This window comes from Scleropages formosus, chromosome 18 (assembly GCF_900964775.1).
Source record: "Scleropages formosus chromosome 18, fSclFor1.1, whole genome shotgun sequence".
Taxonomy (NCBI): domain Eukaryota; kingdom Metazoa; phylum Chordata; class Actinopteri; order Osteoglossiformes; family Osteoglossidae; genus Scleropages; species Scleropages formosus.
Window position 1 is genome coordinate 14,672,974 of NC_041823.1, and position 25,523 is coordinate 14,698,496.

The window sequence follows — 25,523 nt, forward strand, 5'->3', positions numbered from 1 at the left end:
CTTTAGTTATAATATAAATCTAGATAAGAATATTCTTATTATTCCAATTATTTTTACACATTTAAACTTCATTGTTTACACACAGGGGTGCGGTGGCGCAGTGGGTTGGACCACAGTCTTGCTCTCCAGTGGATCTGGGGTTTGAGTCCCGCTTGGGGTGCCTTGCGACGGACTGGCGTCCCGTCCTGGGTGTGTCCCCTCCCCCTCTGGCCTTACGCCCTGTGTTGCCGGGTAGGCTCCGGTTCCCCGTGACCCCATATGGGACAAGCGGTTCTGAAAATGTGTGTTTACACACACACACACACTGTCTGAGACCGCTTGTCTCAAGCAGGGTCAGGATGAGCCAGAGCCTAACCCAGCAACACAGGGGGCAAGGCTGGAGGGGGAGGGGACACACCCAAGAGGGGACGCCAGTCCATTACAAGGCACCCCAAGCAAGACTCAAAACCCAGATCCACTGGAGAGTAGGCCCTGGCCAAACCTGCTGTGCCAGCACACTCCCTAATTCATTGTTTCCATACATGCTTAAAATTTTTAAAAAAAAATGAAATGAAAGGTAAGTCTTTTCCCAAACTGAGTTCCACAAAGTTCCTCTCCATGTGACAGTGAAACAACTATGAAATGGAAGAACAGAAAGATTTACTTTGGAGTGAAGTCTTCCAATATTACATTTTGTAATTATGTCTATTTTCTGCTTCTGAAGATACTGTAGTAGAATTAAATACACATTTAATATGTAGGATAAATGTTTCACTAGTTAAAAAAACCCTTAGAACAATTACACCATACCTACATTAACTTGTTGGTACCAGGATTCTCCCTGTAGAACAAAAATATCAAATATGCACAATAATTAGAAAAATTAAAACTACAAAATGTCCACTCAGGATTATACCAGTGTTTAGAATGTAACTAATAACTGCATGATAATTAAAATGCTGAATAACTTAGTACTTGCTTTCAGAAAAGTCAGAATAAGTTATTGCATATAAGGGGTATGTAACCAAATACTAATGTTACACAAATTTAATTTTCCTTTATTATAAAATGTCCAAAAATTTGTGCTCATCTGAAACTGGGGTGTGGCTAAAAGCAAAAAAAGTTATTGTTTGTATGAAAATACCCAGAAATAAAAGCCGGTATTCCATGTTTTTAAATCTCACCGGTTGATTTCTTCTTGTAGTAAATCACACCAGCAAGTGAGAGGATCAGTCCCAAAACCAGTCCGGAAGCCCCAATGATCACCTTGTTTCTCTCTCCATCTAACGTTGAGGGATCTGAAAATTGAATCAAGAGTAATTCTGTTATTTTAATTAGGACTATTTTACTTCACTAATGTCTATAAACTGACAAAGTTTTTAAGGAATGTTAAGATGCTTCTACATTCAAAACAGCCCAATTTTAAACATGGGCTTGGTTATTAAATCATGTACAGCACTTCAAAATGCTCATAGACATACAGTACTGTGCAAAGGTTTTAGGCAGGTGAGAAAAAACTGCTGTAAAGTAAGAATGCTTTCAAAAATACAAATGTTAGTTTATTTTTTTCAAATAAAATGTAAAGTGAATGGGCAGAAGAAAAATCTAGATGAAATCAATATTTGGAGTGACCACCCTTTGCCTTCAAAACGGCATCAGTTCTTCTAGTTACGCTTGCACACAGCTTTTGTAGGAACTCGGCAAGAAGTTTGTTCCAAACATCTTGGAGAACTAACCACAGTTCTGTGGATTTAGGCATCCTCAAATGCTTCTGTCTTTTCATATAATACCAGGCAGACTCAATGTTGAGATCAGGGCTCTGTGGGGGTCATACCATCACTTCTGGGACTCCTTGTTCTTCTTTATGCCGAAGATAGTTCTTAATGACTTTGGCTGTATGTTCAGAGTCATTGTCCTGCTGCAGAATAAATTTGGGGCCAATCAGATGTCTCCCTAATGGTATTGCATGATGAATAAGTAACTGCCTGTACTTTTCAGCATTGAGGGGTACATTAATTCTGACAAAATCCCCAACTCTATTTGCAAGAAATGCAGCCCCAAACTTGCAATGAACCTCCACCATGCTTCACTGTTGACCTCAGACACTCATTATGGTCCCGCTCTCCAGCCCTCCTGCGAACAAACTGCCTTCTGCTGCAGCCAAATATTTCAAATTTCAACTCATCAGTCCAGAGCACCTGCTGCCATTTTTCTGCACCCTAGTTCCAGCGTTTTCGTGCATAGTTGAGGCACTCGGCCTCGTTTCCATGTCAGAGGTGTCTTTTTGGCCGCAATTCTTCCATGAAGACAACTTCTGACCAGACTTCTCCAGACAGTAGATGGGTGTACCTGGGTCCCACTGATTTCTGCCAATTCTGAGCTGATTGCACTGCTGAACATCTTCCGATTGTGAAGGGAAGTAAGCATGATGTGTCTTTCATCTGCTACGGTACATTTCCTTGGCCGACCACTGTGTCTACGGTCCTCAACATTGCCTGTTTCCTTGTGCTTCTTCAAAAGAGCATTGACAGCACATCTGGAAACCCCTGTCTGCCTTGAAATATCTGCCTGGGAGAGACCTTGCTTTTTGTTCTGTTCATTCACTTTGCATTTTGTTAATTGACAAAAATAAATTATGAACATTTCTATTTTTGAAAGCATCCTTACTTTACAGCAATTTTTCACACCTGCCTAAAACCTTTGCATAGTACTATACATATTTTTATGCGTTTATATATACACATTTTTAAAGACGTGTTTATATATAAACACATTAAAAACTAATAAATGAACAAACAAAAAAATGAATTTGATCTGGCAACAATATTTATAATTTTAAACTAGGATCAGCCATTGTGAATGTCATTAGCGAATGTGTATACAACTATACACACACACACACACACACACACACACACACACACACACACACACTGCATATATGTATTTATAATTAATTCCAGAGTCTCAAGTTAATGAAGCATTTTTGATGTTTTACTTTCAGGTTTTAAATTTCATGAGGATCTATCCCATTTCACTATGATCTTCAGAAACATGGTGCTCATTTTGTGGAACAGTGATTGTTCAATCTCACATGCTGATTACTAACTGCTTGCTGATGAACACTAACTTAACATTTCAAACTTGTGCACAATCCAGACTTTGTCATATCAAATATTAGACAATTCTAACTATACTAGACATGACACTTCTTTCTGTGCGGTCAAATCTTCAACATACAATATAACTGTTTTGTTCAGTATAGTTTATTACCCCATTTGAAGACCTTGGGCTCAGAAAAGCTGCTGTGCTCCACCTTGCAGGCGATGGTCTCTCCAGATGTGGGTGTGAGCTCCAGGTAAGAGTGTATCTGATAGTACCAGTCTCCATCATAGAGCTCTTCAGTGGAAGTTACATCAGTCTTCACCTCCTTCCCATCTCTCAGCCAAGTCAGTTTGATTCCCTCTGGGTAGAAGTTATATGCACTGCACACCAGCATAGTGGAGTGTCTCTGACTGCCTGATTTCACAGATTTAACTTTTACCAAAGGTTCAACTAAAACAAAACAGAAAAGAATTTACATTTATTTATTCTTCTGATGCTTTTCTCCAAAGCAATTTACTATCTTAAGCTGCCTATAATTTACCAATTTATAAAACTTGGCAATTTAGGATGAATATGTTGCTCAAAGGTATTACAGATATGAGGTGGGATTCAAACCTGGATCTTTCAAGTCAAAAAAAGGTGGCTCTAACCAGTACACTATCTGCTCCTCCCCAGTTCAACTGAATAAAGAAATCCATAAAGAGAGCCCACTAAGAGACCTTGATGTATCCTACTTCATATTCCGAGGTACTGGTTTCCCTATCTCTACTGCTACATTATATATTTACATTTCTATATATCACACATATATAGCATGCGCATACACAGTATATCCATATTCAAAGAATGCAATTTTAGGACAGTCTAACACCTTTCACTAGAACTCTTCATTCTGGTAATCAAAACAATGAAAAATATATATACAATGTACATAAATAACTTTAACTGAGGAACATTTAGTATAAGTTAATGTGTGTTTTATTTTTATATGGTGTGGAACTACTCACCTGAATGCCCAAGTATGTTCTGTAACTCTAACTCAGAATTGGGCCTGCAATACCCATCCAGGTTGCCATAGGCTTGGTCTGAAAATCCATCTTGATTCCACCTCTCTGCGTTTCTCACTCCATGTTCCGTGAACCCGATGAACTTTTTCAGAGTGCTGTTGTATCTTATATACTCATCTTTGTTAAAAACGTACCTGTCAATAAACTCAAGGTCTTTCAAGTCCCCGGAGGTGAAATGACATTCCCTTTGGGTATGGTGGAAGTAGCCATCTGTTTAAAAAAAAAAGATATACAAATACATTTTAATTAGCTTTAATACAGGTAGTTTGCAAGTGTAAACCTAGCTATGCTTACACACACACACACACACACTTTTTCTGAACCGCTTGTCCCATTCGGGGTCGCAGGGAGCCGGAGCCTAACCCAGCAACTCAGGGCATAAACTGTACAGCAAAACAACTTAGGGTAGGGCAGGGTGATTCCAAAGTTTGTTTGAGAAGCAGACGTTTCGTTTGCATTCATCATTACTCGCAGAAGTAGAAATATATGAAATAAAAATGTGAGCGGCAAGAATTAAAAAAAAAAAATGAAAGGCAAACTTGAAGCGCAGAAACTTAGGCAGTGCAAAATACAGATGAAAATAAACAAGCCAGAGAATTCAAAATTAATATTGATGTAACGAGTACTATTGTCCGAACTCGAAATAGTCGCACACGCGAACACTCAACTCCACTCCTTTCTCTCCTGCATGTTTACACACTTTTCACGAGACGTTATAAATATCATAGAGAGCGCAGCTTAGTTCACATAGAAGAAGCGTGGACATGCACCTGAATTTCAGTGTTTGCTGTAACACTACGCATATCTGTAACGGAATGCTGCAACTATTCTTTAGAACTTGCTTCTATTAAAGAATTTTAAATGCATTAAATACAATGGAGAACAGAATTTTTTGCAGAACTTTACTCTCTTACTCTCTTGCCGAGAACTAAAACCCAGTGAACATATAACCCGCAGCTTCTGCACTTTTGATAACTTTTAGTTGTACATTCTTGGTATGGAGAAAAGCATTTGCTAAATGAATAAACTGGATAATTCCACATACAGGGAGCAGACAGCAGGGCTTTTGAGATGGGAAGAATGTGATACAGCAGACAGATTCTCTCTCTTCCCAGCCCCCTACATCTGGTGAGCCAGACCAGCGTATGCACTCACCTGGGCATTTTGAACACATTTTAAATAACAAGACATAATACAGAAGCATGTCCAGAGATAGGACAAGATGTCTGGGCTCAACTGCAGCTCTGACTTTTTTTTTTTTTTTTAAATCTTAAAACATCATACAAAGTTCACAAATTCCCGACTGTCACGCGAAACATAGGGAGCCGGGACGGCTGGACCCAAGTGCAGCGTCATTCGTCCGGAGTCAAGGGATGAGGTAAGTTCTCGGTGTCGGGGACAGGCGAAGGGTCGGTCGATCGGCGGTCAGGGTCAGCGTGAAGATCCATGGGCGAGGTCAGGGGACTTAGCGAAGGGTCAGACGAATGGCGAACAGGGTTGGAACTAGGATCCGTGGATGTGGTTGAGAAACGAAGCGAAGACTCATAAACCGGAGGATATGATATGAGAGTTAGCCATGCTTGTGAATGAAGCGTCACAAGGAAGGACGGTTGTCCCTGATGAGATTCCGCAAAGGTTTGGGAACTGCGGAGTGTCTTTTAAACTTTAAATTAAAGGGTCAGGAGTTAGTCAGGAGGGGGTGCGATGGCGCAGTGGGTTGGACTGAGTCCTGCTCTCCAGTGGGTCTGGGGTTTGAGTCCCACTTGGGGTGCCTTGCGACGGCCTGGCGTCCCATCCTGGGTGTGTCCCCTCCCCCTCCAGCCTTACACCCTGTGTTGCCGGGTTAGGCTCCGGTTCCCCGTGACCCCATCTGGGACAAGCGGTTCAGAAAGTGTGTGTGTGTGTGTGTGAGAAAGTTAGTCAGGTGCTGGACCGGAATCAGGTGCTGTCAATTGAGATGTGGGTGTAGATGTGACACCAACATTAATAAGAAATAAAAACAAAATTAAAACTAATTTTAAAAACAATGTAACTTCTATGAGGGGACAGGGTGGTGCAGTGGGTTGGACCGGGTCCTGCTTTCAGGTGGGTCTGGGGTTCGAGTCCCGCTTGGGGTACCCTGCGATGGATTGGCGTCCCATCCTGGGTGTGTCCTCTCCCCTTCCAGCCTTATGCCCTGTGTTGCTGGGTTAGGCTCCGGCTCCCCGTGACCCCGCAAGGGATGAGCGGTTTCAGATGATGTGTGTGTGTAACTTCTATGTTATTGCACATTACCAGAAGTTTATTACCCATGCTTTGACTTACGAAGCATTTCTGTGCATTTACCTGGATTGCGTGCACCTGCCGGCACTGGGACACATTGACATTTATTCATTTCACAGACACTTTCCTCCAAAGCACTTACAGTGATGGTCTGACACTGATTTGGCAGATTAATCCGGGTACACACCAGAGGGGAGGCTATACTGTCACAGGGTAGCCACACACACTAAGGGTAAGTGTCACCTATTCACCTGAAACACTTCTTTGGACTGGTATAAGACTGACACACTGATCAGGGCTGGAATGTACATCTAACTGAGCAACCCACATGTGTTATAGCGCACCCCCTTACCGCTCTGCTTATCCGGACTTCATTTAGTTTTTCATTTTTTACATTTCACTAACTTCATTCTGTTTTTGGTAAATTATCTGTTTCCTTTTATTAACAATATTGCACCCAGAGCAGTGTTGACAAATGTCTTAACTGATTATTATTATATGACACATCAATAGAACAAACATACACGCTGTCTGAAACAACTTGTCCCAAGCGGGGTCGCGGCAAACCGGAGCCTAACCCGGTAACGAAGGGCGCAAGGCTGGAGGGGGGCGGGACACCAGTCCATCACAAGACACCCCAAGCGAGACTTAAACCCCAGACCCGCTGGAGGACAGGACCTGGTCAAACCCTCTGCGCCACCGCGTTCCCCTTGGAACAAGCATTTTTTACTCTTATTTATGCCTTACGTTGAATAACCCAAACGACTCTACTTCGACCCTAACCCTAAGAGGATACTGACTACACACTGAGCCGAACTCTGACAGATACAGCACTGGCTGTAGTGTCATGAACTCCTACAGGTCTAGAAACATTCAGCCTGGGGGCGGTTGTTTTTCTTCTCCAGTGCAATTGGCTTGATCTATTCGCTAACTAGGCAGCAAGCTCTCCACGTTTTCTAACTACAATTTCCACTTGGAATGTATGAGAATAATTTTTGGAATACTTATTATTATTATTATTATTATTATTATTATTATTATACTAAACTCATAATGTAACCCGTACGTACAGTATGTTTGCCATTTTTGCATAGTACATAGCAGTTACTTACCACATCCAGACAGAAATGGCAATGCAATCAGCGCAAAAGAATAAAAAAGTGACATGTCTTGAGTTTCCAGCGCACATGAGATGAGCAGTGATTCGATTCTCCTCGAAGAAAGAAGTCGGACCGCGTCTGAGACAATCGAAGTTACAAAGCGGACCAATCACCGCTGACAGCTACAAGGCGTCATTTGTTTCTAAGGCAGGATTGTCATGAGCGTAGTATTTGAAGTCTTTAGCTGATGGTACAAAAAAAAGTGAAAGACGTGTGTCCCTCCCCCTTCAGCCCTGTGTTGCCGGGTTAGGCTCCGGTTCGCCGCGACGACAGGTTTCAGTCAATCTGTGTGTGTGTGTATTCTTGTTGTTTTATTGTATTGCACATAATATTACTCGCTGTTAGTCGATTTGCCATTGCGAGAGGATCTAATTAGCATTCTTAAGGCAAAAACATCATCGGCTACTGGACGAAAAACGTGTCACCAAAAATAAATGATATTTTTCGCATGAAAACAACACAAACGTATTTTGTAATATCATATGTGCAAGAGAAATATTTCTACCTTGTCTTTCAGTGTTATATTTTTAATCACTCATTATCAATAAATGCTTGTCCAAAACACACACACTTTCTGAACCGCTTATCCTATTTGGGGTCGCGGGGAGCATGAGCCTAACCCGGCACCACAGGGTATAAGGCTGGAGGGGGAGGGGACACACCCAGGACAGGACGCCAGTCCGTCGCAAGGCACCCCAAGCGGGACTTGAACCCCAGACCCACCGGAGAGCAGGACCCGGTCCAACCCACTGCGGCACTGCACCACCGCACCACCACGCCACCACACCCCCTGCTTGTCCAAAACAATATGTCAGTTATGACAATATAGTGGTCCCAGTCAAACATGCAAGTAGACGGCGTGACGGTACAGGTTACGCTGGTTGGGAAAATTTTTTATAGTTTGAGTAACAGATGTTTGTGATATGGAATGCTGGGGGAGGTTCAGGACTTTTCCTGATGGGCAGGTGAGGTTTTCATACTTCAGACTGCACGTTACCAGCCTCTAAAAACCAGTCAGTCTGGGAAACAGACTTGCTGATGTTCGCAGTCTGCCTTTTTACCACCTACAGAAATACACATGTGGGCGCAGGTCTCACACACACACACGGCATTTAATCTACAACCAAAATAAAAGAAGAAAAACTGAATAAAAAATGTACAAAAATGTATACACATGCTAAATCACCGACAAAGTACACATTGTTGTCACGTGCCTCTCACCCGCACCTGCATCTCATCAAGGCAGCACAGGATAAAACAGGACTGGGATTCCACGCCTGCTTGCGGAACCTCACTCGAGCGATCACTACTCCTGTGTGTGCTGCGAGTCCTTTCCTTTCGACATTCCTGATCTCCTGCCTACCGACCTTCACTCCATCTCATCATTCACGTCCTTCATCTCTCCCACAAAACCACAAATGCTCATGACCCCGACTACTGCAATTTCAATAACCGCTTAACCTGACCGGGGTAGCTGGAAATTTTCCCAGTTTCAATCAGAAAGGTATGCAGCGGAAACCATGCACCATGTCACAAAGCAAAAGTCATCTTAAACTGGTTTCTTGAACATGACAATGAGTTCAGAGTTCTTCAGTGGGCTTCCCAGTCACCAGATCTGAATCCAGCAGAAGAGAAGATTCACAGCATGAAATTGCATGATGTAATCCTTGTGTCCTTAACTCTTTGTTGATTATTCAATTAAGGCAGGGACAGGCCTTTAAGAGCTGTCGGGGTATATATACATACAGTATATATAGAGGCAAAACTACAAATTTAAAACTTTGGACTGGATTACAACCTGCACATTAATTTCAGTGCCTTTACATGTTCTTACTGCAGTTAAAAGTAATGCATTTGTAGTTCTATGGTTTTCTTTTTGCTGTTTCCATGCATTTTCATCCTCTTGTCAAACTAGCATGTTTCTACATTAGTATTCCAAAAGCTTTTTGGACTTTCTTTTGACGAAACCATTTTCACTGTGATTAATTTATTTTTTGCAGTTTCAAAATAAAGTTTTGGAACGAAGTTGGCAAGACTAGTGCCTGGACAAGATAACGACTCAGACAGTTTGCTGTGATGTCCAAACTCAGATGAGAGGAGTGGTGATCTCAACAGCAGAGTGATGTACAAGTGCACTCTGTGACCTAGGACACAATGTGATAGAATATGGGATGTAGAGAGTAGAACAAGTCCATATCAAAGAAACATAGCAAGGGCTGGTTGACAAGGACATGAACTGAAGCACAGGACAAGGAACAGATCTCAAGTGACAGGAGCAGACAAGACAGAGGATCAGGACAAGACCAAAACAATTAGTATAGGAACCTGATAAAGGAGTCAGCGACTACCAGCCACTTGAGTTTCATCATTTAGGACTAATCAAGGATTCACAACTGCTCCAACCTCCAGCTTGCCTTTTGTAGCTTATTTTGTGACTAAGAATAGCTGCACTGATTTCTGCAAGGTGGCTCAGAACTGGACTTCATCAGCTGCAGGAACAATGTTTAGCAAGGACATGGTTTCCAAAAAAACCTAGAAATGCTGTAACCAAACCACCTCAACTGGAGGCCTACAAACCAAGTCTGGCTTGTAAATACTTTTTGTCCAACCCTTTGACTGATTTTGACAATAACAATGAAAATGTGTTCTTCTTTGCAACATAAGCTGTTTCTGGCCAAAAATGAACCCAGTCCAAATTCTTGCCAGTGTTTGTGCCTGTACCTTACTCCTGTCTCCTGCGCCTTGTTCCCGTCTCCAGCTCCCATAACCCACTCCTTTCTTCTTCCCTGTACTCCTGACACAGTCCCTGGAAACCGCCTCGTTCTGCGGTTTGACCTCTACCTGGATTTCTAACTTTGACGCCGGATTTGCCCCAAGGATGACGACTGCACCTCAGCTTTGAACTTCAGCTTAGCTCTTCAACTACAAACTCAGTCTTGCCGCGAACCTCAACCCACATCCATAAATAAAACCCGCACTTGGGTCCTACTACTTGTCTCTGATCATCCACATGGCCACTGGACCAGAAAGACGCTGAGTACACCAGAAAGTTCTGTGGTCTTGCTGTTGCTGTTGAGATGCTGTAGTTCAGCATCTTTCTTGGCATGAAAACCTGTATGTATGTACATAGGAAATGTAACAGCTTTATAAATAGCCGTAAAGGCCTCAACTACGTATTTTGTGTGAAATATATGTAAATATTTAATTGTATTTACCTATATGTAAATCGTTAATTGTAAATAAGTATAAACAAGCAACTGCTGGCTGGGGGTGAGCACCATTTTCTTTTATATCAGTTTTTCTCCTGTTTTTCTTTTTTAGTTAGGAGTCAAGTTAGACTGGTGTATTTTTGTTTTTTTATTTTGGTAGGGTAGATAGTCGCTAAGGGTAGGGTTCACTTTTGTTGGCATGTCTCACCCCTGGAAAGATGGCTTATGATTTGCCAGTGGTCAATAAAGCAGCCTCTTTAGTATTCTGAAAGAATTGATGTGCTTCTTCCTGGTGACAATCAGTCTCAATAACCCTGTATTGCAGTCCAGCCTTAGACAGGGCTGTAACAGTAAGGCTCAAATCATTTCAGTGCAGTTCCTTTGATTTCAAGCTGTCCAAAACACGAAAGCAGGATCCCAGCATTAACTGTGTTAAATGCTGCAGAGAGGTTGAGTAAAACGAGGACAGGAGAATTCTAGACGGCTCTAGGTGACTGGAGAGCTTCTGACACCGTAAGGACACTTTACTTTTTTCCCTAGCTGATAGACTGTGTTAACATCTGCCGAACGTTCACCACCACCCATAACCTTGTCACTGCTTGAGCAATGCTGAGCACAGATTACTTATGAACTTTACAAGATGTGATCAATCAAGAATATTCTCATGTTTGTAAACATAAATGTGGAACAGTGGAAGAATTTTCACTTATTTTTTTTTCCTTTTACATAAATCAGAATGAAACTTGTCATCCAGTTTTCATCCGTTAACCAGTTATAGGTCAACTATGTGTGTATTGAGTTTAAATATATACATTTTACCTGACTGCAATTGAAAATCCAAGATAGAAACCAAGAGAGATTTTTTGACATATGATGCAGTGCATAGTTACTACATGCAAAATATACCTATACTTTTCTCTTTTTTTTTTTGTCTTTTGTCATGTATTTCATCCCTCGGTTATTATGAGTTTCACAGACCCTGTACTGCAGACAATGTGTCATGAAAATTACATTGTGGCAATAATCTCAGACAACTGAGTTATCATTAAAAGACTGTTAATCAGTTTAGATGCATGAGAAATTGACAATGACTTTAATGATAGCAGGATTAATGCTAGATTCAGATTTGCTGCAGAACCAATGCTTTAAACAGACATTTGGGAGAGAAGTATAAGACCACTCCCCCACCTAAACAAGCCAAAGTGCAAATGCAAGCCATTTATTAGGTTTTAAGGCAAAACCAAAAGTACAATGAGAATTACCACAGTGTAATGTGTCCAAAATTAAATATCTACAAAAAATGTTTTCTGTCTGTTTCAAAGAAGGTAAACAGAAGACTTACAAATTCAGTGTTTTTTGCTAGAATAACTGTCATACTGCCTGGTGCTCATAGCTCCTGGTACATAAAATATGGAAGAAGTAAATCAGATTGTTAGATGATTTCCTTTGCGCTCTCTTTTCGCTAGACAGCTGTGCAGGGTATCTACTTGCACTGTTAATGTTTTGTATGTTCAGCATTTGAGAATACAATTGTTCCCGACTTCAACACTTAAAAGATGGTTCGTGACACCTGACATGGAGCAGGCCAGATCAGTTCTATATGTAACTAATGGTGTAATGTATGCTGGTAAAAATGGTAGTACTGGACTAAGTGACTGTACTTAAAGAACTGCACTTTTATCTCTGTCTGCCTTTTGTTTACGCTGAGTTTAAACTCTCACTGTTTTGGAAAAAAAACATCTGTTAAACGAACAAATGTCAGCAACCTTGACAGATCTGCAGGGTAGGAGGCAAAAGTGAGCTTTTTCAGATGGGAATAGAATAGCACCACTGACTTTCTCTCTTTCGAGAGGCAGCACTTCACTGACGGGCTCAGAACTGGTAGATACAGAGAGTGCATTGGGTGATGCTTTTGGCAAGTGATTTGAACTGGTACACCTACATAACTACTTCATTAAAAAGTTTGTATCAGCAAAAAGCCTGTCAGTCAAACTTTCTTAAAAAGTTTGTCACTCAAAAAGTGACAAACTTAAGTTGGGAAGCAACTGTACACCTGTGAATGTTCTTTCTCTGTGGATGTTCAGAAAAATTAGCAAAAAATTGAGTTGCTTGATTTATACATGTTATGCATATAAGTGGCAAACTAAACTTGCCATGAAGATGTGATGATGATAAATGTATTACTGAACATGGGATGGCTACCAGTACAGCTCAAACAAAATTAAGAAACAGCTTCACAACCACTTAGAGTGGAGGAAAAAAACTAAAAAAAAAAACTAAAAAAAATTAAAGCTAAATCATCACATTATTATGAATATGTTCAAGTTCACACATGCATTTGTTCAGAGCTTTATATTTTTAACACAATCTTTCAGGTTTGGTTTTCAGATTACTTGTTACTGATGCTATCCTCATAGCTGTCATGAAAAGTAAATTCTTACAATGTACATATCGTTAAAATGAAAATAAATGACGGCCGAAAGGAATTGTTACAGCCTCCCCATTTCAGTTCTTGCTCTGCAATCTTCATGGAAAACTGGATAAAAACAAAAGAATGAAAATTGTTCAGGATTTCAAACTGAACATGAAGAAGTTATAACAGCACAATTTAATTTAGTGAAATACAGTACACAAAAAAAAAAATCCTCACACATCATGAACTATGTTTCTGTTTTGAAAGGGAGGAACTGCATTTAGCCTTGATAATGAATTTGGCTTTTTATATGCAGAATGTTTTGAAATATATTATGTTTTAATCATTTATTGTTAACACACTCAATAGATCAGGATAACTTTCTCCTAAGCAGCTTTTTCAGTGTACACTTATCCATGGCTAAATGGGGTTAATTACAGTAGTTTTGTGAAATCATCACATTATAACAAATTCCCATCGTGAAGGGGATCCAATTATTATTTTTTCTTATGGGGAAAAAAATCTTTCTGGATGTGTCAATTTTAATTAAAAAAATAAAAATGTTTTTTGCATGACCATAACAACACAAACATATTTGTTAAAAAGTATTATTTCTAGCATGTCTTTTAATGTTAAACTTACATTCAATAATTCATTATAACTATTAAACAACTGCTTTTCCAAGGCAAGGTTGCAGTGTTCAGGGACAGGGTGTGAGACTCTGCACTGAGACATTCTGATAATTTGGCTCATAGATGTTTATGATATAAAGTTCTCAAAATCACTATCTATGTTACTCTGCAAAGCATGAAGACACTACACTGTAGGACGGCACTCAAGTCTAAGAATGGGACCAGAGAGCATGTCCCTATCAGAGAGAATCCACATTGCAGACCTTTCCTTTGCCCAGTCCCTGGCCATCATCCTTCACCAGTCATCTCATAAATAAAACAAGCGTGACATTGACTATCCTCAGCCCTACTCCCAAACACAGCACAATGATTTTAAGAAACAGAGTTAATCATTACAGGCAGCATGGTGGAGCAGCAGGCACAGGTTATGGTTAGGGTTTGGGTAGCCCTAATACAGCTCAGTCTGTGGGGAGTTTGAATGCACTCCTCAAGTACGTATGTCTGAGTTGCTTTCCACAATCCAAAGAGATGCAGCTGAAATAAACTGATAAGTGTAAATTACCCGTAGTGTTTGTGTGGCAATCCTGAACAGCACTGGAGACAAGGCTCTTATAGCCTTGTTAGTATTAATAACAATAATAATACTATTGACAACAATGATAACACTGTAACAATGAAAACAATGGGGTTTATTGCATACAGGTGTACTGTCCTATTGTGTCTTTGTTTGGCCCATGTAAACCAAATTTATTACAGTAGAATGACTGCACAACGGGGAAAATTAAATTTAAAAGCCCATTGAATGTAAAATAGGGTACATATGGTGAGAAGCATAAATACTGGAACATGGACAGACACACACACACACACACTGACTGAAACCACTTGTACCAAGCGGGGTCATGGTGAACTGGAGCCTAGCCCAGCAACACAGGGTGCAGGGTTGGAGGGGGTTTGGGAAGACACACCCTGGACAGGACGCCAGTCTGTCGCAAGGCACCCCAAGTGGGACTCGAACCCCAGACCCACCCGAGAGCAGGACCCGGTCCAACCCACTGCGCCACTGCAAGACTGCGCCCCCCCCCTTAACATTGGGACAGTGAAGTGAAATTGGTTATTTTGTTGTATGTGCATGCAGTTTGTATTTCTTGCTTTTGCATCGTAAACAGTTCTCCAGTTTTAATCTAGGCTGATATTTTTTACTTCAAAAGCAGATGCAAAACACAAATTTCAGTGACTACAATCAATACCACACAACCACAGCTCTTCTATGTGCACAATTTGAAACATCAGTCACCCATTTGTCCCAACATTTATACTCATCTGAAATTGGGAGGCTAAACACAAAAAATGACACTGTTCCAATATCATTTTAACTTGTATAAAAACAATACCCAGAAAAAAAGGCTGACATTATGCACTGTAAATTCAAATTCTTTTGATCTAAGATACAGCTTTCTTGAGTATACAGCACAAATTTTATTTTATTTCACTGTCCCAATACTTATGCTTCTCTCTGCATTTTCAAAAGCCATTATAGTGATTTTCTTATTGTACACGACCCTTATTATGTGAAAGGTGAGTGTAATGTTACTTACAGGAGATTGAAGTTTCATAAAACTACAGGTGCAGAGAAAACCCACACAACTGAGAATCTATATTACATAGTATAAAATCATGAATATCACCATCATGACGAAAAAAAAAAGTGTTATTTGTTGTTGTCCCCATACATTTTAAATTGGGATTGCACTCAGGAGTACAGTTAATGCTTGTGCACAGTTTAAAAGGCCCCTAGCCCACACACCTTATTCACCGTGGTGACTTACACTGCTAGATACACTACTTACACTGGGTCACTCATCCATACATCAGTGGAACACACTCTCTCTCTGTCTCTCACACACTATGGGGGAACCTAAACAGCTTGTCTTTGGACTGTAGGAGGAAACCAGAGCACCCAGAGGAAACCAATGCAGATACAAGGAGAATATGAGAACTCCACACAGACTGAGCAGGGATCAAACCCCCGTTCTCTTGCACCACCCAGGTGCTGTGAGACAGCAGCGCTACTCGCTGTGCCACCGTGCTGCCCAAGTTAAGAGAGTTAATAGTTAATTAAAACAGTTAATAGTTCATGCTGAATCATGTCTTTACACTGCGAGAGGAAACCCACATTAATGCAGGGAGAGCTACATTCAAACCCATGTCCAAACTCACAGTCCATAAGCAATTAGATACCAGTGCTACCCGCTGTAGCACCATGACCCTCACTAAGCTACATACCTTTTTTAATTGCAGTTGTTCCCCTTTATGAGAAAGAAGGTTCCAACTCCCACTCCCAAGAAACCAAGGGTTAGTCCTACTCCACAAAAAACTGTCTTTCCGATGTCTGATGTGTCCTGAATTTCCACATCTGTAAGGATAAACACAAAAAGAGAACGAGAAAAACTGAAACATTTCTCATTAGTTCTTTACCACATGCAAGAAGCTATGATTAAATATACAGCAACAGAAAAACAGCCAAACTTTAAACCAAAGAATGCATAAAGCCTGAACTATAACGGGTCGTATACATGGAAAATAAACGTTGATTTCTACATAATGTTAGTTTCTTGTAAGTATCCAGAAATTCTAGGTGATACTGATTTTGTCTCAAGCTTAATTAGCCCATAAAACATTTTTCTGGCACAAAGAAAAACCTGGTGTTTGAACTGAAAAGGAATAAAGGCTTTTTAGTTTGTTGCTTTTTAAATTATTGTGAATAAACCCAAAATTGCTGATTCCTGTGCAAGTTGGTGTGAAGCACATTCACAGGTATCAAACTTCCAAATCTTGATGCAGACACTATAGCACCATAGTAGTGAAATTCATAGCAGGTATCAAAACAGCGAATAAAGGAAACACTCCGGACACTGTTGCATAAGCACCCTATTCACCATCCTTTCCTGACAACTACCTACAAGACAGTCGAAGGATACCTGCAAGATGTGATCAACCTCAACATCCCAGCAAGAATGCTGTCATCCCTCACCTCTGGCCTCCTGCTTGTCAGGGCCAAAAATCAAAAGACCATCAGATCTTAATCTGACAACTACATAAATAAGTCCAACACCATCTTGATATACTGATGTAAATGTAAAAATAACATTGTTTGTAGTGTGCGAGTTTGTGTGTGGCTATGTAAAGTAAAAGTGACAGCCGAGTCATCATTTTAATCCCTATGGATCTGTCTACAGATAAATGAGCCAAACCTCTGTTATTTTAAATATTTGGTTCAGTTAAATGTATGATATAATAATGATGAGTTTGCAAAAGCTTCAAATTTAATTAAAAAACTGGAATACAAACACATTTTGGTATTGGTGTGCAAAACATGATATGTTAAAGTGTTGACGACAACCAAGAAAGCTTTGCAAAGGAATCTAGAACCTATGTGTGGGTAAATTAAATAAGTAAATTAATTAGTAAGTAGTTAAAAAGAAACACAAATCACTTCAGAGATAAGTGTCAATTAAGTAGTTAACATAAATGTGTATTTATCTTTGCTTTAATGAATCATTAGTTTGTCTGCATAAGTGCAATATATTATTAGCAGTTAGACATGTGGGGTTCTCTACAGAGACGCTTCCATAAATTGCTCTCTGCCATACAGTGGAAATGTGAGTTTATCCAAATGAATGTTCTACATTATGCAAGTGCAGTGAGGAGACCCAGGGAGAACAAATTAGCCTGAGATGGCTTGGGTCTGAGCAAATACAGGTCTACTGGTGCAATCAAGTTAATTCATTTGTTCTCTGTGAATTTAATATGATTAATTATGAACACACACACACACACACTGTCTGAATCACTTGTCCCATACAAGGTTGCAGGGGCTGGAAGGGGAGGGGACACATCCAGGACAGGACACCAGTCTGTCACAAGGCACCCCAAGCAGGACTTGAACCCCAGACCCACTGGAGAGCAGGACCGTGGGTCAACCAACTGTCCCACCACACTCCCCCATTATGAATACATAAAAAACAAATTATTCAAACAATACTGAATAGTTATCACTATGCTGTCAGAAATCTGATTTTAAGCATTCAAAACTCAGCTATTTATTCATATTTCTTCTGAATGAAATTGAAAAGCCTAATAAAAAGATTAACATAAATAACAAAACAAATGGTAATTTTTCTGAAAGAGAAAATATATATATGGCAATAAGTTTGGCAGTATGTTTATTTTTATTCAGTTATAAAATACTTGATTAACTCTGCTACTCACTGCAACCTTTACCAGTATAAGAAGGAAGGTGACTGACTGACAATCTTACCCCAGAACCTGGTTTCAGGTTCAGGAAATCCCTTGTGCTCCACGGTGCAGGAGTAAACATCCCCCTCCTGTGGGATGATGGGTACAGTAGAGTACTGTCTGAAGGTGAAATCCTTGTTGGGGTAGTAGCGACTCAGAGTGACCCCCTCTGTCACCTCCACATCATTCTTAGTCCACTTCACTTTCACAGGTGGTGGGAAGAAGTTGTTCACAAAGCAGATCAACTTGTTTCTTCCTCCCAATGAAACTTCATCTCTGGGATAGACTGTGACTTGAGGACGATCTGCAATGTTTAACAGTTATTACAGAAAAACAGTTTTTAAAAGTGAAGGTCTGACTTAGGAATGTATGCAAGTGTATATCCTAGTCCCTGTTTTCCTCATATGTACTTTAGTTGCACACATATTTTCTGGGATTGCAAAAGCAAATTATCAGTATTTCTAATGAACCGTCTAAACTTTAAGGCTGTGTTTTAAAGTGGATTTCAACTTTCTTCATGATGGTGAGACAACACATATTCAATACACAATAGTATATGAAGAATGCTCTGGGGCAAAAGCACCTGAAACAAAACCAATAGAGTACGAACAAACTAAATCTTGAATCATTCATTACTCACTATCCTTAACTGCCTGTCCAACTGATGACCTTGGCAGCCCAGAGCCAATCCCAGAAGCACGGGGCAGAAGGACAGTAGTCAATTCCATTGTAGTCACACACAGAGACACATGCACTGTCTGAACCACTTGTCCCATACGGTGTCACGGGGAGCCGGAGCCTAGCCCGGCAACACAGGGTATAAGGCTGGAGGGGGAGGGGGGACAGCCAGGAAGGGATGCCAGTCCGTTGCAAGGCACCCTAAGGAGGACTCGAACCCCAGACCTACTGGAGAGCAGGACCCAGTCCAACCCGACTTTGGACGATGGATGAAACCCAGGTAAACATGGCGAGAACATGTAAACTCCACTCAGATGGAGGTGGATTCAAGTCTATGTCCAAACAAGCCAGTGTTTAAAATCATTGATACACATGCACTGTCAACAAGTTTCTCTACATTTAAAGCAGCCCATGAGTTCTACCTGTAACACAGCTCCAGTTCAAAACAAATACATGAGTATGAGCAATAACCATAAGCTAACACTGTCATATGCTTGTTTTTCAAAATAACAGTACAGGCCATAAAGAAAGGCAGCTCAAGAAAGGGAATAGGAAAGATTTTCACAATCAATGCACATATCATCATCCTTTAGCTGCTTTGTGACATTGATGGAATATCAGACATAAAAACCAGTAGGGCAGGTTCACAAGATAACTATTATGTAATCCATTTTTCAATTTAAAATGCATTTATAGTATATTTTGACGATTCATTTTGATAGTAAAAGTAACCAAATTCAGCATTACATTTACTCATTTAGATTATGCTTTTATCCAAGATAACTTACAATGTTAAGCTACCAACAACTATGTACCCATTTATATAGCTGGGTAATTTTTACATGAGCAATTCAGGGTAAGTACTTTGCTCAAAGGCACTACAGCAGTGGATAAGACTCAGACCAACAAGCTCTGGATCCAAAGGTAACAGTCCTGACTACTGCACTGTCAACTGCTCTGTTGCATTAGTACCAATTAATTGTTTTCCAGGTTTTGCTTATGCTGCTGTTTTTGTCATTTCTTCATAGCAAAGTAGCTCAAGCTATTTGATACTGGCTGGTCATATGTCAACTGTAGTCTTCAAGTCTAGTAACAGATTTTCTCCTAGATTCTGTGCTGGGCCTTAGCTGGGCCACTGAAGAAGCTTTAACCTTATTCTTTTTGCTTTTTATTTCTAATTGCCATCTTGTCTACTTTCAAATCATGTCAAACTGTATCTGATTTTGATCCAGGCCCAGTCCGTACTTTTCTCCACCAATCTTTTCCTACACGCAATGCAACTTTTGCCACAATTTTTAGATGTCCATCAGCAGTTTTCATTTGAACAGCGGCTATTGATTTCGGATGAATAGTCTGAGACAGTCTTGGTGCTGACAGTTTCCATCTGATAACTTAAGGCAGCTCAAGAGAGGGAATAGGAAAGATCTTATTATCCGAGAAACTGATTAAAACACACACATTGTCTGAACCGCTTGTCCCATACAGGGTCACAGGGAGCCGGAGCCTAAACCAGCAACTCAGGGCGTAAGGCCGGAGGGGGAGGGGACACACCCAGGGTGGGACGCCAGTCCATCGCAAGGTACCCCAAGAGCCACTCGAACCCCAGACCCACCGGAGAGGAGGACCCGGTCCAACCCACTGCGCCACCACCCCCCCCCCCCCAAATTACAACATTAATATTTAATTAAAATTTAATTAAATTAAAACGATTTAAAAAGTAAAATTCCATTCTACAAGCCAGTTTCTGTCGCGAGGGGCCGCAACGCCATGCGCCACCCCGCCCCCTGGTACACATTGCACCAGACCCCCATGTTGGACATTGCAGATGGTGGGCCCACATGGCCCTCCCACGATGCCTTTTTGTGCTGAGCCCGGCCAGGTTACATGGGCTGCCCAGTCACCAGGCGCTCGCCTGGGAACATGACCCTCAGGCCTGGCTCCAGGGGTAGGTCCCAGTGACCCTATTCCGGGCAGGGTAAACGTTCTTTTGTTTATACTTTCCATAGGGGTTTTTCAGATCGTGTTAGTCTGGATCTTCACTCCAGACCTGTTTGCCTTGGGAGACCCTACCACGAGCATACTGCTCCCGACGATATAACTCTGGAGATCCCTAGATCATGCAAGCCCTTCCGCCACACCAAGGCCCCAATCCAGGAAGGGATTCTCTCCAGGTAAGGGGAGAGAATTTGCCTCAGGTGGAGGAGTTCCAGTATCTTGGGGTCTTGTTCACGAGGGAGGGAAGAAGGGAGCGCGAGATCGGCCGCAGACTGGGAGCAGCGGCAGCAATAATGCGGTCACTCTACCAGACTGTGGTGGTGAAGGGGGAGCTGAGCCGTAAGACGAAGCTCTCCATTTACTGGTCGATCTACATCCCTACTCTCATCTATGGTCATGAACTTTGGGTAATGACCGAAAGAATAAGATCGCGGATACAAGCGGCTGAAATGAGTTTTCTCCGCAGGGTGTTGGGACTCGCTCTCCGTGATAGGGTGAGGAGTTCAGACATCTGGGAGGAACTCAGAGTAAGTGTCTAGGCAAACCCTACAAGAAGGCTCAGTTACATTGGTGGCAGCGGTTTTGTTTTGATTTGTTTGTGTACACATTTAACAGTGCTACAGCGTGTTTAACTAGTTAGCCTAGTGATAAAGGTTATTGATTTAGCTAGTTGGCACGTGCGAATTCAAGTTCACGCTTGAGAAAGAGAGTTTCGTGGTGTATGCTGCGGAGCGCTGCGGGTTGGTGAACGAGGCTTTTCTTGAATATGGTGATAGTGCTCAAAGAGAAGAAAAATTTTGTCGTTTCCTGGCCGGTCTGGATCCAGTGCTCAGAGCAAAATGTCATGAAGAAGGTGCAACGGATTTGGAGGAGGCTGTAATGATTACAGGTTGATGTGAGAATGCGAGAGATGCAATGAAAACTGATTACATGCCTGTCAATGCTGCTCACAATAACAGTGCTGGGGGGGAAGGTGCTGCTGTTCACTCTGTGGCTGATAACGGAGGACTGTACAGAGCTATAGGCAGACTGACAGAGGAAATGAGGGACATGAAAATGGAGCTGAGATGCTTGGGGGATGAAAACCAAAGACTGAAAGCCAGAGTGAGTTCTAATGCTATGGATGAGTGGGGTGGAGGATGCGCTCAGTCGAATGGTTTGCACCAATGCTGCTGTGGCTGTGGAGGTCATGGATGCCATTCACTTTCTCTCGTTCACCAGAGAGAAAGATGTTTCAGCACAGAGATGATCGTGAGTCATTTGTGGAAATTCGGGATCATAAGAACACGTGCGCTGCTCGATCTCCTCCTAAACACAGCCCCAGCCCTAGCCCTAGCCCTCACAGGCGGAACAGCTATGAGGAGGAACCAAAGAAACATGGTGTGTGCTTTGTCTCCTAGCGGACGGGACCGGCGCAGTGGGCCGGGAAACGGACTGTAGCTGATGTTGCAGCCCAGACACCAGCTGTGCTGCCCAGGGGCCCTCAAACTGACACCACTAATGACCGTAATTCCATATCAAAGGACATTAAGGATGAGGTGAGCACTGACCAGGAACTGCTGTGAAGTGTTCTCGAGAATTCAGTCCTCAGGTTTGAAATTGAATCCAAAAAAAATGCCAAATTGCCAGAGATCATGTGGTTTTTCTTGGACATGTTGTCTCTCAGCAGGGTCTCCAACCTGATCCAAGGAACACTCAGAAAGTGAGGGACTGGCCAGTTCCATGGTCTCTTTCTGAGATCAGGGCATTCGTGGGGCTATGTTCTTATCATCGACGTTTTGTGAAAGACTTTTCAAAGCATGCTGTTCCACTTAATCAGCTTGTTGGAAAGGACATTCCTTTTGTGTGGATGACTGAAGGTGAAATTGCATTTGACTATTTGAAAACGGTGTTGTCATCTGCCCCAATTGTGGCACTGCCCGATTTCAGTGCCCCTTTTAAAATCTACACTGATTCCTCTAAATGGGCTGTCGGTGCGGTGCTCGCCCACGATAAAGATAGACTTGAGCATGTGGTTGCGTATGCCAGCCAGGCATTGAACCCTGCACAGAGGCGTTGGTCCACCTTTGATCATGAGCTGTGGGCCATAGCGTGGGCGGTAAGAGAATTCCGGTATTATGTTGGATTTGCTTCATTTACCATCATTACAGACCATTGACCACTCTTAGCGCTTCGGCGTATGTCTATTGATGACAACCCAACAGGCAGGAGAGGCAGATGGATTCTAGAGCTGGATCCAGAGTTCCAGAGACTTTGCGCTCTGACCAGGGCTGTCAGTTTGAAGCAGAGGTAGTTTAGAGCTTTTGCTGGCTCCTGGACATTAAGAAGACACGTACCACTCCCTACCATTCGAAATTGGATTGGATGGTAGAACGCTTTAATAGTACTCTAGTAGATCAACTGGCTAAGACTCTCTCGACCTATGGTGGGGAATGGGACGATTATGTGAAGAATGTGGCTTTTGCTTACAACACCTCGCCCCACTCCAGCACTCATTTCACACCATACCTTTTGACCCATGGACGAGAAGCACGGGTCCCTGCTGAGGTATTGATTCCCACTCATGCTCTGGACTTACGGATGTCAGTCTCTTACTGAGTTTGATTGTTCAGTGTTGACAAAATTGAACTCTGCCTTTTGTAGTACACGGATGCACAGTGAGGAAGCTCACGAGCGTCAGAAACTGTACCATGATGAAGGACTGTGGCACCAGCCCTATGCTGTGGGTACCATGGTGTGGCTCAGCAACCCAGTGGAGAGCCACATGAAGCTGGCACCCCATTGGAAGGGACCTCATAAGATTGTGCAAGTTATGGCTTTGGGTGGAGAACCTGGACTTACTTACTGTATTACCAACCCATTTGACTCTGATGAGAGTGCAGATAGTGCATCATAATAGACTGAGGCCTTATACACTGCCTGTTTCTACCGTTGCAAAACCACACATTGTGTGACATTCCTGAGTCATTGCCAAAATCCCAGTCTCCTGAGTTAGCAATATCTGGGGGAGCAGAGTGCATTTCTCCCCAGAAAAAAATTAGCAATTCACCTGAGACAAACTGTTCATCTGAGAGGACTGCTGGGTTAGACCCAGGCGTGAGTCGGACTGAGAGGATTTTGAAACCTCCTGGCTCTTTAAAAGACTTCTTGATTTACTAAATAACTGGTGACTCTGTTTCTGGGTTCCTCAAAAAAAAAAAAAAAAAAAACATGTTAAGGAAAATGTTCTATTGCAAAGCTGTTGCAATTTAAGTGCCTTGTGCTGTATACTTCCTGTTTTCCTTGAACTTTTGTGGTTGCTGATTGTTTACGGCTGTTTACAGGGGTTACTGTTATTGAATAAACGTGGATGTTGATTCTGGAAGCGGGGGGACGTATGTAAAAGATTTAATTTTGGGTGTGGTGACACTAGGAGACTGTTGACTAGTGATGCGTATGTGTGCATGATGAGCGTTTTCTCCCCTCGGGGCTTGCTATAGGCAGGACTTTGTACATGTGTACTGAGGTGCATCAACCAGTCTTCTTATTTCACGCGTGTTGCATCCAGTAAAGACTTTGAAGGTGTTAGAAACCAGCCTGAACAGGTATCGTTTATTTTCTGGAGCCTTAAGTGTCTAGGCGAACCCTACAAGAACACTTGGTTACACAGCTGCGGGGTTAGGTGTGTTAGTTGTGTAAAAGGTACGAGGAGGGGCATCTTACCGATCTTTTCAGGTGGGTTCTTTTCAGCTTTAACAGCCACATCCAGGTTGCTCTTACAAATCCGTTGCTCTACCAGTGCCTGCTGAACCAAGTTCTGACCATCTAACTGCTGAAGAAAGTCAGGCATTGTGCCCACCCACTCTTTCTTTTTGAGATCTACGTACACAATCTCATCTCCGTCGAACTCTTTGTCATCCTCAGGGTCAGTGTCACCGGTCTGACAGGCAATAACATATGTATCTACATGACCTGAGGGAACATCAGAAAATATTCGTAATTCCTGATTAACATCACATGTTCACGTTTCTTGTCTGCTCTCTCTCTGCACAGACAATACACAGCAGTGGCTCAAATATTTGCTTTTATTATGTTAAAGTTGACGACACTCTGAAAATATTCCAAATCAAATATTATATAAACTCCTGCTAATTTGCATTGCAAATAAACCGCAATTACTCCACGGACACGCGTCGTTGGCGGCTATACTCACTTAACACAGCGTCAAATGGAACCACTTTTAAACTTCTTACCCTGAACGCGCGAACAGACGCAAAGAGCCCCGAAGAGCAGAGCGACAAACACAAAGAAGCTCATCGCGAACTGGGGACCACAGACCGACCCTTCAGCTTCTGACAGAGTCTCTCCCGACTCACACGTACTGAGCAGCAGCGGCGCCGGCGCTTTAGGAATCGCGCTGAGTGAAGCGGCTCCAATAAACGGACCAATGAGGGAGAAGCTGCGTTTTCTCCGCTGCAGTTACTGGGTGACACGGCTTCTCTACTCACTGCGTCTCCCTCCGCCCACAGCCAGTCGGGCTGTCGGGCTATTTTTCCCTCTCTTCTCGGCATATCGCTGTACAATATATCTCACGTAGCCGGTATATTAAAAGTACCGTGTTTGCCCAATAGAAACTATCTGAAACAATAATAAAAAGAAATATTTTAAATGTTCATAATGCTTCGACCCGAAATTTCAGTTTTGATAGACAAAAGGTTAGTATCATAAAAAATAGAAAAATAGCC

The 25,523-nt window shown here is 42.0% G+C and overlaps 2 protein-coding genes across 3 annotated transcripts; both read right to left on the reverse strand.

The window, feature by feature from the left end:
• Positions 1 to 536: 536 nt before the first annotated feature.
• LOC108931170 (H-2 class II histocompatibility antigen, E-S beta chain-like) lies at positions 537 to 7,621 on the reverse strand. Of its 2 annotated transcripts, none has more exons than XM_018746790.2 (6): positions 7,526 to 7,621; positions 4,092 to 4,361; positions 3,253 to 3,534; positions 1,164 to 1,277; positions 790 to 820; positions 537 to 614 (listed from the first exon to the last, which is right to left on the reverse strand). In XM_018746790.2, the coding sequence occupies exons 1-5, from the start codon at positions 7,578 to 7,580 to the stop codon at positions 795 to 797; spliced, it is 747 nt and encodes a 248-aa protein (XP_018602306.2). In that variant the 5' UTR covers positions 7,581 to 7,621; the 3' UTR covers positions 537 to 614; positions 790 to 794. The 2 variants fall into 2 exon arrangements, with proteins under 2 accessions (XP_018602306.2, XP_018602307.2); XM_018746791.2 differs by having other exon boundaries at positions 544 to 614; positions 794 to 820.
• A 5,502-nt stretch (positions 7,622 to 13,123) lies between these two features.
• On the reverse strand, positions 13,124 to 25,197 carry LOC108931166 (H-2 class II histocompatibility antigen, A-U alpha chain-like). Its single transcript, XM_018746786.2, has 5 exons — positions 25,032 to 25,197; positions 24,502 to 24,750; positions 18,149 to 18,430; positions 16,114 to 16,243; positions 13,124 to 13,318 (listed from the first exon to the last, which is right to left on the reverse strand). Exons 1-4 carry the CDS (start codon positions 25,093 to 25,095, stop codon positions 16,119 to 16,121), a joined length of 720 nt encoding a protein of 239 aa, XP_018602302.1. The 5' UTR covers positions 25,096 to 25,197; the 3' UTR covers positions 13,124 to 13,318; positions 16,114 to 16,118.
• Between the last annotated feature and the right edge of the window lie 326 nt (positions 25,198 to 25,523).

Bases quoted from the DNA above. Each gene is read 5' to 3' on its own strand.
- LOC108931170 (XM_018746790.2), bottom strand. From the start codon at position 7,580: ATGTCACTTTTTTATTCTTTTGCGCTGATTGCATTGCCATTTCTGTCT. The intron at 4,362-7,525 runs GTAAGTAACTGC...TTTTTTAAACAG, and splicing joins GCCATTTCTGTCTGGATGTG to ATGGCTACTTCCACCATACC. The intron at 3,535-4,091 runs GTGAGTAGTTCC...GTTTTGTTTTAG, and splicing joins GAACATACTTGGGCATTCAG to TTGAACCTTTGGTAAAAGTT.
- LOC108931166 (XM_018746786.2), bottom strand. From the start codon at position 25,095: ATGAGCTTCTTTGTGTTTGTCGCTCTGCTCTTCGGGGCTCTTTGCGTC. The intron at 18,431-24,501 runs GTAAGATGCCCC...TAAACATTGCAG, and splicing joins GAACCCACCTGAAAAGATCG to ATCGTCCTCAAGTCACAGTC. The intron at 16,244-18,148 runs GTAAGATTGTCA...TTATCCTTACAG, and splicing joins ACCTGAAACCAGGTTCTGGG to ATGTGGAAATTCAGGACACA.